Here is a 15,885-nt window from a genome sequence, read left to right as displayed (position 1 = left end):
CGTTTGCGGAGGCGCCCAAACCTCCCCAAAGGTCGGCAGGTCTGCGCGGAGGAACGGAGACCTGCCGAGGTTTGGGGAGGTTTGGGGAGGCGCCCAAACCTCCCCAAACAGGAACGGAGACCTGCCGAGGTTTGGGGAGGTTTGGGGAGGCGCCCAAACCTCCCCAAAGGTCGGCAGGTCTGCGCGGAGGAACGGAGACCTGCCGAGGTTTGGGGAGGTTTGGGGAGGCGCCCAAAGCTCCCCAAACAGGAACGGAGACCTGCCGAGGTTTGGGGATGTTTGGGGAGGCGCCCAAACCTCCCCAAAGGTCGGCAGGTCTGCGCGGAGGAACGGAGACCTGCCGAGGTTTGGGGACGTTTGGGGAGGCGCCCAAACCTCCCCAAACGTCGGCAGGTCTGCGCGGAGGAACGGAGACCTGCCGAGGTTTGGGGAGGTTTGGGGAGGCGCCCAAACCTCCCCAAACAGGAACGGAGACCTGCCAAGGTTTGGGGACGTTTGGGGAGGCGCCCAAACCTCCCCAAAGGTCGGCAGGTCTGCGCGGAGGAACGGAGACCTGCCGAGGTTTGGGGAGGCGCCCAAACCTCCCCAAACAGGAACGGAGACCTGCCGAGGTTTGGGGAGGTTTGGGGAGGCGCCCAAACCTCCCCAAACGTCGGCAGGTCTGCGCGGAGGAACGGAGACCTGCCGAGGTTTGGGGAGGTTTGGGGAGGCGCCCAAACCTCCCCAAACAGGAACGGAGACCTGCCGAGGTTTGGGGATGTTTGGGGAGGCGCCCAAACCTCCCCAAAGGTCGGCAGGAAGAACGGAGACCTGCCGAGGTTTGGGGAGGTTTGGGGAGGCGCCCAAACCTCCCCAAACAGGAACGGAGACCTGGGGAGGTTTGGGGAAGCGCCCAAACCTTCCCAAACATCGGCAGGTCTGCGCGGAGGAACGGAGACCTGCCAAGGTTTGGGGAGGCGCCCAAACCTCCCCAAAGGTCGGCAGGAGGAACGGAGACCTGCCGAGGTTTGGGGAGGTTTGGGGAGGCGCCCAAACCTCCCCAAAGGTCGGCAGGAGGAATGGAGACCTGCCGAGGTTTGGGGAGGTTTGGGGAGGCGCCCAAACCTCACTAAAGGTCGGCAGGAGGAACGGAGACCTGCCGAGGTTTGGGGAGGTTTGGGGAGGCGCCCAAACCTCCCCAAACAGGAACGGAGACCTGCCGAGGTTTGGGGAGGTTTGGGGAGGCGCCCAAACCTCCCCAAAGGTCGGCAGGAGGAACGGAGACCTGCCGAGGTTTGGGGAGGCGCCCAAACCTCCCCAAAGGTCGGCAGGAGGAACGGAGACCTGCCGAGGTTTGGGGAGGTTTGGGGAGGCGCCCAAACCTCACTAAAGGTCGGCAGGAGGAACGGAGACCTGCCGAGGTTTGGGGAGGTTTGGGGAGGCGCCCAAACCTCCCCAAACAGGAACGGAGACCTGCCGAGGTTTGGGGAGGTTTGGGGAGGCGCCCAAACCTCCCCAAAGGTCGGCAGGAGGAACGGAGACCTGCCGAGGTTTGGGGACGTTTGGGGAGGCGCCCAAACCTCCCCAAACGTCGGCAGGTCTGCGCGGAGGAACGGAGACCTGCCGAGGTTTGGGGAGGTTTGGGGAGGCGCCCAAACCTCCCCAAACAGGAACGGAGACCTGCCGAGGTTTGGGGACGTTTGGGGAGGCGCCCAAACCTCCCCAAAGGTCGGCAGGTCTGCGCGGAGGAACGGAGACCTGCCGAGGTTTGGGGAGGCGCCCAAACCTCCCCAAACAGGAACGGAGACCTGCCGAGGTTTGGGGAGGTTTGGGGAGGCGCCCAAACCTCCCCAAACGTCGGCAGGTCTGCGCGGAGGAACGGAGACCTGCCGAGGTTTGGGGAGGTTTGGGGAGGCGCCCAAACCTCCCCAAACAGGAACGGAGACCTGCCGAGGTTTGGGGAGGTTTGGGGAGGCGCCCAAACCTCCCCAAAGGTCGGCAGGAAGAACGGAGACCTGCCGAGGTTTGGGGAGGTTTGGGGAGGCGCCCAAACCTCCCCAAACAGGAACGGAGACCTGCCGAGGTTTGGGGAGGCTCCCAAACCTTCCCAAACGTCGGCAGGTCTGCGCGGAGGAACGGAGACCTGCCGAGGTTTGGGGAGGCGCCCAAACCTCCCCAAAGGTCGGCAGGAGGAACGGAGACCTGCTGAGGTTTGGGGAGGTTTGGGGAGGCGCCCAAACCTCCCCAAAGGTCGGCAGGAGGAACGGAGACCTGCCGAGGTTTGGGGAGGTTTGGGGAGGCGCCCAAACCTCCCCAAACGTCGGCAGGTCTGCGCGGAGGAACGGAGACCTGCCGAGGTTTGGGGAGGCGCCCAAACCTCCCCAAACGTCGGCAAGTCTCCGTTCCTCCGCGCCCTGCCTGCCTGCTTCTTTCCGCTGCGGAAAGAAGCAGGCAGGCAAGGCGCGGAGTTTGGGGAGGTGCGCGCGCACCTCCCCAAACCTCCCCAAACTTCGGCAGGTCTCGGACGGCGGTGGCTTGGGAGAGGTGCGGGCGATCCCGGAAGCACCAAAGCCTCGGCCGCGCACAAGTCCTCGGTAAGTTTTTTTTGTTGACTGGAGTATAAGCCGAAGTGGAATTTTTCAGCCCAAAAAGTGGGCTGAAAAATTCGGCTTATACTCAAGTATATACGGTAATTCTCGACTTACAACCACAATTGAGCTCAAAATTTATGTTGCTAAGTGAGACATTTCTTAAAATTTTGCCCAATTTTATGATTTTTCTTGCCATAGTTGTTAAGTGAATCACTGCAGTTGTTAATTTAATAACCTGTTTGTTAAGTGAATCTGACTTCAACATTGACTTTGCTTGTCAGAAGGTCACAAAGGGTGATCATATGACCCCGGGACACTGTAACCGTCATAAATATGAACCAATTGCCAAGCATCCAGATTTTGATCCTGTGACCATGGGGATGCTGCATTGGTTGTAAGTGTGAAAAACGGTCATAAGTCACTTTTTTCAGTGCTGTTATAACTTTGAACTGTCACTAAACAAACTGTTGTAAGTCGAGGATTACTTTACTAGAGCTGGACTGCAAAGAAGTAGATGACACTAGATGGCAGCAGAAAGACATGCAGAAAAATTTAACACTTTGCTATGTTCAGCTTAACTATACAATGAGATTAATTACTGGGTGCATAAAATCTACACCTATTCATTGGCTACCAGTTCTTAGCCATATACCGTATATACTTGAGTATAAGCCGACTCGAGTATAAGCCGAGACCCCCAATTTCACCCCCAAAAACTGGGAAAAGTTGTTGACTCGAGTATAAGCCGATCCGCCGTTCTGCAAGCCTCTGCCGCCAGCAGAGGCTCGATCCGCCATTTTGCAAGCCTGAATACACAGGAATACCCTGTGTGGCCGCGGCTCTCGGGGAAGCCCTGGCTGTCCGCTTCCTCACTCCACGCTGCCATTCGGGGCCCGCGCGTTCCCCGGGCAAATTGCGGCGCCCAGCAGGCGAGGAAACACGCCCGTTCCAGTCGCCCCCCCCTTCCCTCAGGAGACGCGAAGCAAGTGACCGCCTGGAGCTTACCGAGGACTTGCGCGCGGTCTCCGTTCCTCCTGCCGACGTTTGGGGAAGTTTGGGCGCCTCCCCAAACCTCCCCAAACGTCGGCAGGTCTCCGTTCCTCCGCGCAGACCTGCCGACGTTTGGGGAGGTTTGGGCGCCTCCCCAAACCTCCCCAAACGTCGGCAGGTCTCCGTTCCTCCTGCCGACGTTTGGGGAGGTTTGGGCGCCTCCCCAAACCTCCCCAGGTCTCCGTTCCTCCGCGCAGACCTGCCGACGTTTGGGGAGGTTTGGGCGCCTCCCCAAACCTCCCCAGGTCTCCGTTCCTCCTGCCGACGTTTGGGGAGGTTTGGGCACCTCCCCAAACCTCCCCAGGTCTCCGTTCCTCCGCGCAGACCTGCCGACGTTTGGGGAGGTTTGGGCGCCTCCCCAAACCTCCCCAGGTCTCCGTTCCTCCTGCCGACGTTTGGGGAGGTTTGGGCGCCTCCCCAAACCTCCCCAGGTCTCCGTTCCTCCTGCCGACGTTTGGGGAGGTTTGGGCACCTCCCCAAACCTCCCCAGGTCTCCGTTCCTCCGTGCAGACCTGCCGACGTTTGGGGAGGTTTGGGCGCCTCCCCAAAGGTCCCAGGTCTCCGTTCCTCCTGCCGACGTTTGGGGAGGTTTGGGCGCCTCCCCAAACCTCCCCAAACGTCGGCAGGTCTCCGTTCCTCCTGCCGACGTTTGGGGAGGTTTGGGCACCTCCCCAAACCTCCCCAGGTCTCCGTTCCTCCGCGCAGACCTGCCGATGTTTGGGGAGGTTTGGGCGCCTCCCCAAACCTCCCCAGGTCTCCGTTCCTCCTGCCGACGTTTGGGGAGGTTTGGGCACCTCCCCAAACCTCCCCAGGTCTCCGTTCCTCCGCGCAGACCTGCCGACGTTTGGGGAGGTTTGGGCGCCTCCCCAAACCTCCCCAAACGTCGGCAGGTCTCCGTTCCTCCTGCCGACGTTTGGGGAGGTTTGGGCGCCTCCCCAAACCTCCCCAGGTCTCCGTTCCTCCGCGCAGACCTGCCGACATTTGGGGAGGTTTGGGCGCCTCCCCAAACCTCCCCAGGTCTCCGTTCCTCCTGCCGAAGTTTGGGGAGGTTTGGGCGCCTCCCCAAACCTCCCCAGGTCTCTGTTTCTCCGCGCAGACCTGCTGACGTTTGGGGAGGTTTGGGCGCCTCCCCAAACCTCCCCAGGTCTCCGTTCCTCCTGCCGAAGTTTGGGGAGGTTTGGGCGCCTCCCCAAACCTCCCCAGGTCTCCGTTCCTCCGCGCAGACCTGCCGACGTTTGGGGAGGTTTGGGCCCCTCCCCAAACGTCGGCAGGTCTGCGCGACGTTTGGGGAGGTTTGGGGAGGCGCCCAAACCTCCCCAAACGTCGGCAGGTCTGCGCGGAGGAACGCAGACCTGGGGAGGCGCCCAAACCTCCCCAAACGTCGGCAGGAGGAACGGAGACCTGGGGAGGTTTGGGGAGGCGCCCAAACCTCCCCAAACGTCGGCAGGTCTGCGCGGAGGAATGGAGACCTGGGGAGGTTTGGGGAGGTGCCCAAACCTCCCCAAACGTCGGCAGGAGGAACGGAGACCTGGGGAGGTTTGGGGAGGCGCCCAAACCTCCCCAAACGTCGGCAGGTCTGTGCGGAGAAACGGAGACCTTGGGAGGTTTGGGGAGGTGCCCAAACCTCCCCAAACGTCGGCAGGAGGAACGGAGACCTGCCAACGTTTGGGGAGGTTTGGGGAGGCGCCCAAACCTCCCCAAACGTCGGCAGGAGGAACGGAGACCTGCCAACGTTTGGGGAGGTTTGGGGAGGCGCCCAAACCTCCCCAAACGTCGGCAGGTCTGCGCGGAGGAACGGAGACCTGGGGAGGTTTGGGGAGGTGCCCAAACCTCCCCAAACGTCGGCAGGAGGAACGGAGACCTGCCAACGTTTGGGGAGTTTTGGGGAGGCGCCCAAACCTCCCCAAACGTCGGCACGTCTGCGCGGAGGAACGGAGACCTGGGGAGGTTTGGGGAGGCGCCCAAACCTGCCCAAACGTCGGCAGGGGGAACGGAGACCTGCCGACGTTTGGGGAGGTTTGGGGAGGTGCGCGCGCACCTCCCCAAACCTCCCCAAACTTCGGCAGGTCTCGGACGGCGGTGGCTTGGGAGAGGTGCACGCGATCCCGGAAGCACCAAAGCCTCGGCCGCGCACAAGTCCTCTGTAAGTTTTTTTGTTGACTGGAGTATAAGCCGAAGTGGAATTTTTCAGCCCAAAAAGTGGGCTGAAAAATTCGGCTTATACTCAAGTATATACGGTACTCCCCCTGCACTTACGACGACAAGAATCTCTTATTCGGGAGTATAGTAAGATCCTGCTAAACTCCTCTCTACCCATTCATGGTTATACCTCTGTTCTTTTAAGAGGTCGACTAAAGTCAAGAAACCCACCACTCCTTACAGCGCTTAAGCTGCTGGCCGAACACCAGAGCACCACACAAAAGTGGATGGAAGCATGGAATAGCTATACCTCCCAAGATATTTTCGAGCATATTAATCCTAATAATATACCTCCAGGGTATATTATACAATAGAATTAGAACGACTCATGGGGTGTGTGCCAATTCTTTGTATAAATGGGGGAAGACATCTTCAGCGCAATGTGATTGCGGGGCTTCCCGACAGACTATCCAACATATAATGAGGGAATGCATTAATAGAAAATACCCAGGAGATTTTAAGGACTTCCTCTGCGTAACAACGGTAGCTACTGACTGGATTTCCAAACTCGACATCAAACTCTTAAATGTTATTTCTGGTTTCCTCTTAGGTTTTACTACTGCTTCTTTTTAATTGTTTTAACTGTTTTAACTTGTAAATATGAAATGTTTTTTAATATTGTGTGTGACCAGCCATACGCTAAATAAATAGTGGGTTATATGGAATTTTACAGCCCATGTTCGTTAGCTCTAGGCTGCAGTGGACAGCTGATGTCTGCTCCTGTATTAAAATGTGTAAGGTACCCTTTAGTACAAATGATTTTATAAACAGAAGAAGGAAGGAAGAAATAACATAGAGGTTTTCTGGTGACACAGCACTCAACTCCTTCAACATTCCTTACTTTAGAATGCTTACAGTTTTGATAATCTTTGTAAGCTGAATAAAATCTTACAAAATGAACAGAAGTTGTCAAATATTTGAATAAACTTATTTTTAAATGTTAAAATGTTATATTTATTATTAAACATTTAATAGGAATCAGTAAAGCAGTAAATAATACCCTTTCTTCTTCTTCTCTTAGAAAACTATATCATAGATTTTTATTTTTATTTTTAAGGTGAAGAACTTGGGTATTCACCTGAAAATCATATTAATTTTATAAATAATGGGAAATGTAGTCCTCTTCATCTAGCTGTCCAAAGCAGAGACTTGGGAATGATTAAAATGTGCATTGAATATGGAGCAAAGATTGATCTGAAACAGGTAAAATCTAATAAATGTTTATTTTACTACATCGATTGTGGGGGGGAAAAACACAAGCATTTTTAAAATTCCTGTCGAAAGAATTAGATGTTGCACATAATTTATGCATTGCAATATTTATTGTATGTTTAGTTATGCCAATTTTATCCCCATAATTTAGTACAGTACCTCTTGGCAGCTTCTTCAATAGAAAAAAATTATACTTATATTTCCTTTTTCATACACAGAAATAGTTTTTCTCTTATTTCTACCCTTCTTGCTCTCTATTTCATGTAAAAAAACAGATATTTAATTACAGCTCTAGATATCCTGCATTTTTTATCCATGATGACTGGAGCTTTTTGAATTATAATTCAGCAAGATATGAAGAGCAATATTTTCTCAATTTATTTTGCAAAAAAAAAAGAAATGTTGCCTATGAACTGAATTTGAGTGGAATCAAAAAGGAAGAGTCCAGATTATGTATGTAATGCTGACTGTTATACAGTTAATAAGACTATATCATAAAATATCAAAAATATTTGGTTTAGGGATTATACATTTTCTTTTGGTTTATACCTCCACTTATAGAGTGACAACTGCACAGCTCTTCATTTTGCTGCTACCCAAGGAGCTACTGAGATTCTCAAGTTAATGATGTCATCTTATTCAGGGGAGGAGCCTATCATAAATGCATTAGATGGAAATAAGGAAACATTGCTCCATAGGTAAGGGTTTTCCTTAGGTTCCTTATATTATTTATGATATGGTATTTTCATTACTAATTTTTCCCAGCATTATGGAGTTATTTGCACTGGTTTCAGTAGCCTAGTTTCCTTGGGCTCATCATCGAGGCCTTTGGCAAGTGAGAGTGAGACCTCTTACTTCATTGCCATTGCCATCTTTTATCTTTTATTGAATTTATTGTATTTTTTTTCTTTTTTATTGTTATGAACTGCCCAGAGTTTTTGAGAATCAGGCAGGATGAAATTTAACAAAGAATAAATGTACAAAAGAGTAGAAGGAAAAAAAAACTAGAAAATCTCAAAACACAAAGACTTGCAAATAAAAGTAGAATGACTATGGCAAAAGAAAACAAAGTTAGTACCAATAATAATAAGCATCTTGAGGGCAATTCCAAAATATCTGGAGGACCACTTGAAAACCATCTGCATTGACAAAATCACCATCAGTCAATTGCTAAAAGCAATTTTACTTGGAACAGCTTACATTCTGCAATTATACTTTTAATGTCATCAAATAACATCTGCCTGTCACAGATCCTTGGGAAGGACTGGCTGGCTGAATAAAGATATAAATCCAGTCTAAACATCTGGCTAGCAGTGCAACCAATCTTAATAATAATTAGGCATCCTTAGAACACTGGTATTACTATTAAGACACTTGGACTAAACAGCTCATGGATTTCAGTTATGGTAATCCTGGAAAGCCCCTTTGTGACACTGAACAACAATAAGGGAACAACATTAGAGTTGGAAGTTCATATATTGTATACTTGGAAGAGCTTTTACTCTATCATGATTAGAGACTATAATTGATAAAAACTAGTACATCAGAGACAAAATATAACTTTTCATTTCACTATTATATGCTCCTTGTGATATTTTGGTTTGCTATTCATTTTTTCTGCTAGGGCTGCATTGTTTGATCACTATGAACTGGCAGAACATCTCATTTCAAAGGTAAACGTTTAGCTATAATTGAATTTTTAATTAAACAGCAATAAAGGTTGGTATTAAACTTACTGGAAGTTTGCATGGTAACATGCAGTAAGACATGATTAAAAAATTAATTTCCTGTTTAACTGATATAGTAAATTTATAGAGGAACACAAATATTAAGAATATAATGTATACGTTCAATGGTTCTAATACTGGTACCCATTTATAGTATCAGTGTAGGTTAAATGCTGCCAATGTATCAATTCTAAGAAACCATACTATATTGCCACAGCATCCAAATTAAGTGGTTTGATCCACACAGTAACAACAGAAGTCAGTAAAAACATCTTTTTGAATAAATATTATGTCATTCTTTGTTAATCTGTCAGATGTTACGATTTAAAAATCCAATTTATTTAAATAGAGAAATAGACTATGGTGTTCAAAACAAGCAACATTTTCATACAAACACACAGACACACACGCACAAATACATAATATATAAATTCATTTATTTATAATACTGTATATAATATATATAAAGCTGGAATGTATATATGCATATATGTTTGAATGTGTGTGTAAACATACAAACATAAACACCCACGTACTGTAATTCCCTAAGTTGTCATTAATATCTCTGTATTACTGTACTTTTGATGGACTTTTCATTACAGGGAGCAAATATTGATAGTGTTGACATTGAGGGTCGAACACCATTACTACTTGCCACTTCTTGTGCATCATGGAAAATTGTGAACCTGTTACTTTCAAAAGGTACAAAATGAATAAAACACACTTTATGAGCAAGATCAATGTTAATTAATTAAAACTGCTGGTTAGCAGTTTTGAAATCAAAATCTGTTTTTCAAATTAGGAGCAAATTTAGAATTAAAAGATCACCTTGGTCGTAATTTTTTACATCTAACTGTCCTACATCCTGGAGGGTTGCAGCATCTGAATGAAGATTTTTTGAAGGTAACAAAAATTTGTGAAACTATTAATAAACAATTGTCTAATAATTTTTAAGAACTAATACAGGTAGTCATTGACTTACAACAGTTCATTTAGTGGCTGTTCAAAGTTACAATGGCACTGAAAAAAGTGACTTATGACCCTTTTTTACACTTACGACCGTTGCAGCACCCCCATGTTCATGTGATTTGTATTTGGATACTTGACAACTGGTTCATATTTATGACAATTGCAGTATCTTGGGGTCATTTAATCAACAGTGGGCGGGCCTGCCCTTTGGAACCAGCTGCCCGCGGAGCTTAGGACTGCCCCCGACCTCTGTTCATTCCGCCGGGACTTGAAGACCTGGCTATTCGAGCTCTCTGGCCCAGGCTGAGAATTTTTAATTTTTAATTTTAACTGGGGTTTTTATTTTCTTTCAGGGTTTCATTTAATCTTTTTTAATTGTTTTAACTTTTGTATGGATTTTCTTTTATTTTTTTTATTCCATTTATATCCCGCCCTTCTCCGAAGACTCAGGGCGGCTTACAAGCTTAGCAGTAGCCTTCATTCTATGTATATGCCTGCTTATTAGGGCTTTCACACACACCCCAAGTGGCATTATTACAAAGTCAGCTTAATTGCCCCCAACAATCTGGGTCCTCATTTTACCTACCTCGGAAGGATGGAAGGCTGAGTCAACCTTGAGCCTGGTGGGATGCGAACCTGCACTAATTGCAGGCAGCTGGTGTTACTTAAGGAGGCATTAGCCCACTGCTCCACCAAGGCTCCTGTAATACCCTGTAAACCGCCCTGAGTCCTTCAAGAAAGGGCGGTATATAAATCTAAATAAATAAAATAAATAAACTTTTGTGACCTTCTGACAAGCAAAGTCAATGGGGAAGCCAGATTCACTTAACAAATCAGCAAGAAAAGTCATTTAAATGGGACAAAGCTCACTTAACAAATTTCTCAGGCCTCAATTGTGGTTGTAAGTTGAGGACTACTTGTATTTTTATTTTCTTCATGATATTAAAGATACATATTTAAGTTCAGTTTGGTTTAGTGATTAAGGCACCAGGCTAGAAAGCAAGAGACCATGAGATCAAGTTCTGCCTTAACTATGAAAGCCAATTGGTTGACTTTGGGCCAGTCCCTCTCTATCAGCCCAACCCACCTCACAGGGTTGTTATTGTGGGGAAAATAGGAGGAAGAAAGTCTGTTGGATATGTCTGCAGCAATGACTTAGTTGCAAAAATAATAGGCAGGATACAAATAAATAACACATAGGATGAAACATTACTGCTGGTATTGCAGTTTATATATAAAAACTATACTTCAATCACAGACATTTTTGTGGGTTTTAGTTTTTTGTTCTCATCTACTTTTATTCAACTGAATATCAATTTTCAACATCTCTCGGCAGAGAAATCAAAGTATTCCCTAGATCTGTACCATGAAAATACCAAAGTTCAATAGTAAAGCATATTCCGAATTCAAGGCAGCAAACAATATCAAAATCCCTTATGGTACAACATAATACAACCTTCTGTTGTATTATGTTGTACCATAATACCATCTGTACCATAAAACCATCTGTTGTATACAACATAATACAACCTTCTGTTGATCAGAAGGTCAGCAGTTTGGCGGGTCGAATCCCGAGTGCCGCGTAACAGAGTTGAGTGCCTGTTACTCATCCCAGCTTCTGCCAACCTAGCAGTTCGAAAGCACGTAAAAATGCAAGTAGCAAAATAGGGACCACTATGGTGGGAAGGTAACAGCGTTCCGTGCGCCTTTGGCGTCTAGTCATGCCGGCCACATGACCACGGAGACATCCTCGAACAAGCGCTGGCTCTTCGGCTTTGAAACAGAGATGAGCACGGGCCCGTAGAGTCGGAAACGACTAGCACGCATGTGCGGGGGAACCTTTACCTTTACCTTTACAACATTAAATTATATTCATCCATTCTAAAAGTGAACTTAGAATTATAACAAACTAAAGCATTGAAAACATGTTATAAATACAGCATCAGTCTACTGTATCCTGAAACATTATTTGTGATTTTTAGTATCAGAATGTAAGTTCAAAATATCTTTCCAACATTTCTAGAATTCTATTAAAAGGTACCCCTTTTATACCTGACAGATGAAACATATTAAAGATCTTATAACTGAGGAGGATCATGAAGGATGCACTCCTTTACATTATGCATGCAAACAAGGCATGCCCCTTTCAGTGAATATCCTTCTTGAAATGAATGTTTCGGTATATTCTAAAAGCAGAGACAAGAAATCTCCATTACATTTTGCAGCTAGGTAAGACTGAAAATCTTTCCTCGTTGACCATTTTCTATTCCAGATTTTATCCTTAATAATGGGACATGTATCTTTTATATAGCTATGGACGAATTAACACCTGTCTTCGACTTCTGGAAGCTATGGAAGATTCCAGACTGTTGAATGAAGGAGACAGGAAAGGGATGACACCTTTACATCTGGCTGCTCAAAATGGACATGAGAAAGTAGTCCAGTTTCTCCTAAAGAAAGGTGCCCTCTTTCTTTGGTAGGTAAATTGCAAGATTCTGTCGTTACAGACTTATCCTTCAGTAAAGTATAAGTCTGGTCTTTCCGTGGGTTTGATTTCCTGGTCTTTACACTTAAGTAAGGCTGACATACATTCATCCATACATTCTGCCCCCCAACTATATATGTTTGATATACGTATGTTTATCATGATCTGAATTATTAAGGAACAAATTATTCAAGAAATACAGTCATGTGGAAAAGAAAGTACATCCTCTTCGAGTTCCATGGTTTTATGTATCAGGATATAGAAGGGCAATTCGGAAATAAACCTCCGTTTAGTTATCAATGACAGATACAGAAGTTTTATTATACACATTAGAAAACTACAACATTATATTACCTTTTGACATAATCACTATTCAAATTGAGGCACTTGTCATAACACTTTACAAGGTCTGAAATTTCTTAGTAGTAGTAGTAGTAAGACTTTATGACAAGTGCCTCAATTTAAATGGTGATTACCGTATATACTTGAGTATAAGCCGACTCGAGTATAAGCCGAGACCCCCAATTTCACCCCCAAAAACTGGAAAAAGTTATTGACTCGAGTATAAGCCGATCCGCCGTTCTGCAAGCCTCTGCCGCCAGCAGAGGCTCGATCCGCCATTTTGCAAGCCTGAATACACAGGAATACCCTGTGTGGCCGCGGCTCGTCGGCAGGTCTCCGTTCCTCCTGCCGACCTTTGGGGAGGTTTGGGTGCCTCCCCAAACCTCCCCAAACCTCGGCAGGTCTCCGTTCCTCCGCGCAGACCTGCCGACGTTTGGGGAGGTTTGGGCGCCTCCCCAAACGTCCCCAAACCTCGGCAGGTCTCCGTTCCTCTGCGCAGACCTGCCGACCTTTGGGGAGGTTTGGGCACCTCCCCAAACGTCCCCAAACCTCGGCAGGTCTCCGTTCCTGTTTGGGGAGGTTTGGGCACCTCCCCAAACCTCCCCAAACCTCGGCAGGTCTCCGTTCCTCCGCGCAGACCTGCCGACCTTTGGGGAGGTTTGGGCGCCTCCCCAAACGTCCCCAAACCTCGGCAGGTCTCCGTTCCTGTTTGGGGAGGTTTGGGCGCCTCCCCAAACCTCCCCAAACCTCGGCAGGTCTCCGTTCCTGTTTGGGGAGGTTTGGGCGCCTCCCCAAACCTCCCCAAACCTCGGCAGGTCTCCGTTCCTCCGCGCAGACCTGCCGACCTTTGGGGAGGTTTGGGCGCCTCCCCAAACGTCCCCAAACCTCGGCAGGTCTCCGTTCCTCCGCGCAGACCTGCCGACCTTTGGGGAGGTTTGGGCGCCTCCCCAAACGTCCCCAAACCTCGGCAGGTCTCCGTTCCTGTTTGGGGAGGTTTGGGCGCCTCCCCAAACCTCCCCAAACCTCGGCAGGTCTCCGTTCCTCCGCGCAGACCTGCCGACCTTTGGGGAGGTTTGGGCGCCTCCACAAACATCCCCAAACCTCGGCAGGTCTCCGTTCCTGTTTGGGGAGGTTTGGGCGCCTCCCCAAACGTCCCCAAACCTCGGCAGGTCTCCGTTCCTCCGCGCAGACCTGCCGACCTTTGGGGAGGTTTGGGCGCCTCCCCAAACGTCCCCAAACCTCGGCAGGTCTCCGTTCCTGTTTGGGGAGGTTTGGGCGCCTCCCCAAACCTCCCCAAACCTCGGCAGGTCTCCGTTCCTCCGTGCAGACCTGCCGACCTTTGGGGAGGTTCGGGCGCCTCCCCAAACCTCCCCAAACCTCGGCAGGTCTCCGTTCTTCCTGCCGACCTTTGGGGAGGTTTGGGCGCCTCCCCAAACCTCCCCAAACCTCGGCAGGTCTGCACGGAGGAACGGAGACCTGCCGAGGTTTGGGGAGGTTTGGGGAGGCGCCCAAACCTCCCCAAACAGGAACGGAGACCTGCCGAGGTTTGGGGACGTTTGGGGAGGCGCCCAAACCTCCCCAAAGGTCGGCAGGTCTGCGCGGAGGAACGGAGACCTGCCGAGGTTTGGGGAGGTTTGGGGAGGCGCCCAAACCTCCCCAAACAGGAACGGAGACCTGCCGAGGTTTGGGGACGTTTGGGGAGGCGCCCAAACCTCCCCAAAGGTCGGCAGGTCTGCGCGGAGGAACGGAGACCTGCCGAGGTTTGGGGAGGTTTGGGGAGGCGCCCAAACCTCCCCAAACAGGAACGGAGACCTGCCGAGGTTTGGGGAGGTTTGGGGAGGCGCCCAAACCTCCCCAAACAGGAACAGAGACCTGCCGAGGTTTGGGGAGGTTTGGGGAGGCGCCCAAACCTCCCCAAAGGTCGGCAGGAGGAACGGAGACCTGCCGAGGTTTGGGGAGGTTTGGGGAGGCGCCCAAACCTCCCCAAAGGTCGGCAGGAGGAACGGAGACCTGCCGAGGTTTGGGGAGGTTTGGGGAGGCGCCCAAACCTCCCCAAATGTCGGCAGGTCTGCGCGGAGGAACGGAGACCTGCCGAGGTTTGGGGAGGCGCCCAAACCTCCCCAAACGTCGGCAAGTCTCCGTTCCTCCGCGCCCTGCCTGCCTGCTTCTTTCCGCTGCGGAAAGAAGCAGGCAGGCAAGGCGCGGAGTTTGGGGAGGTGCGCGCGCACCTCCCCAAACCTCCCCAAACTTCGGCAGGTCTCGGACGGCGGTGGCTTGGGAGAGGTGCGGGCGATCCCGGAAGCACCAAAGCCTCGGCCGCGCACAAGTCCTCGGTAAGTTTTTTTTGTTGACTGGAGTATAAGCCGAAGTGGAATTTTTCAGCCCAAAAAGTGGGCTGAAAAATTCGGCTTATACTCAAGTATATACGGTATATCAAAAAGTAATGTAATGCTGTAGTTTTCTACAGTGCTTTTTTTGTAAAAGGAAAAGGTGCCGGAACTCACACATGTCATACAACCTGCCTTGCCTACCCTACAAGGTTCCATCCAAAAAAGGTGCCGGAACTCCGCTCTGAGCGTTCTATGACAAAAAAAGCCCTGGTTTTCTAATGAATATAATAAAAGTTCTTTATCTGCAAGTGTCTGTCATTGATAATCAAATGGAGGTTTATTTCTGAATTGCCCTTGAGGTAAAAATCATCTGTCCCTTAGAAGTTCTTAAAATTAAGTTGTTGTTGGCATTGAGGGTTGAATACATTATTACTTGCCACCTTGTATATAGTATATCTCTCTACACATGTACATGCACACACACACACACACACACACACACATCACCATGGACTAACATTCAATTGTTATAACAAAGTGAGAGTATTTTATTCTGTTTTTTTCATAAGTGATTATAAAGGCTGGACAGCTTTGCATCATGCTGCTTTGGGTGGATATACTCGCACAATGCAAATTATTTTGAATACTAATATGAAAGCCACTGATAAAGTAAATGAGGAAGGGGTAAGTTTCTTTCTAATTTTTAGTTATAAAGTAACATTAAACTTTAATTTTAAGTACTATGTAGTTCAGTGAGCTCTTACATAATATTGGAACTCGAATGTGTTACAATTGTTATTATCACATAGCTTGCAGGGGTGCATGTGGCCATTAAAAAAAAAGGAGTACTTCTATCACTTGCCTTTATTCTGGGTAGCTGAGCCCAAATATTGGAGTTGCTTGTCATTCTTTTGGCAAGAATGACTATGTCATTATTTCCAGTTATTTCTATTAGGGCCTTTTCCAGAGATCTAGGTGTTACATAATATGCCCAGAAAAAA

General features: G+C 48.8%; 1 protein-coding gene across 1 annotated transcript in view; it reads left to right on the top strand.

Annotated features, from left to right (window-relative positions):
- TRPA1 (transient receptor potential cation channel subfamily A member 1) overlaps positions 1–15,885 on the top strand; it is a gene marked incomplete at both ends in the record, with an annotated part of 49,262 nt that overhangs the window by 13,243 nt on the left and 20,134 nt on the right. The window contains 8 exons of the mRNA XM_083360324.1: positions 6,877–7,022; positions 7,593–7,729; positions 8,656–8,704; positions 9,361–9,460; positions 9,561–9,661; positions 11,787–11,956; positions 12,039–12,203; positions 15,454–15,568. Of these exons, the coding sequence (XP_083216450.1) occupies positions 6,877–7,022; positions 7,593–7,729; positions 8,656–8,704; positions 9,361–9,460; positions 9,561–9,661; positions 11,787–11,956; positions 12,039–12,203; positions 15,454–15,568 (983 nt within the window). The remainder of the gene's footprint in view (positions 1–6,876; positions 7,023–7,592; positions 7,730–8,655; positions 8,705–9,360; positions 9,461–9,560; positions 9,662–11,786; positions 11,957–12,038; positions 12,204–15,453; positions 15,569–15,885) is intronic.

The sequence above is a fragment of the Vipera ursinii genome, assembly GCF_947247035.1.
Source record: "Vipera ursinii genome assembly, chromosome: 3".
In the NCBI taxonomy this organism is placed as follows: Eukaryota; Metazoa; Chordata; class Lepidosauria; order Squamata; family Viperidae; genus Vipera; species Vipera ursinii.
Note: the sequence above shows the minus strand (reverse complement) of the source record. Positions and strands in the feature narration are given on the sequence as shown.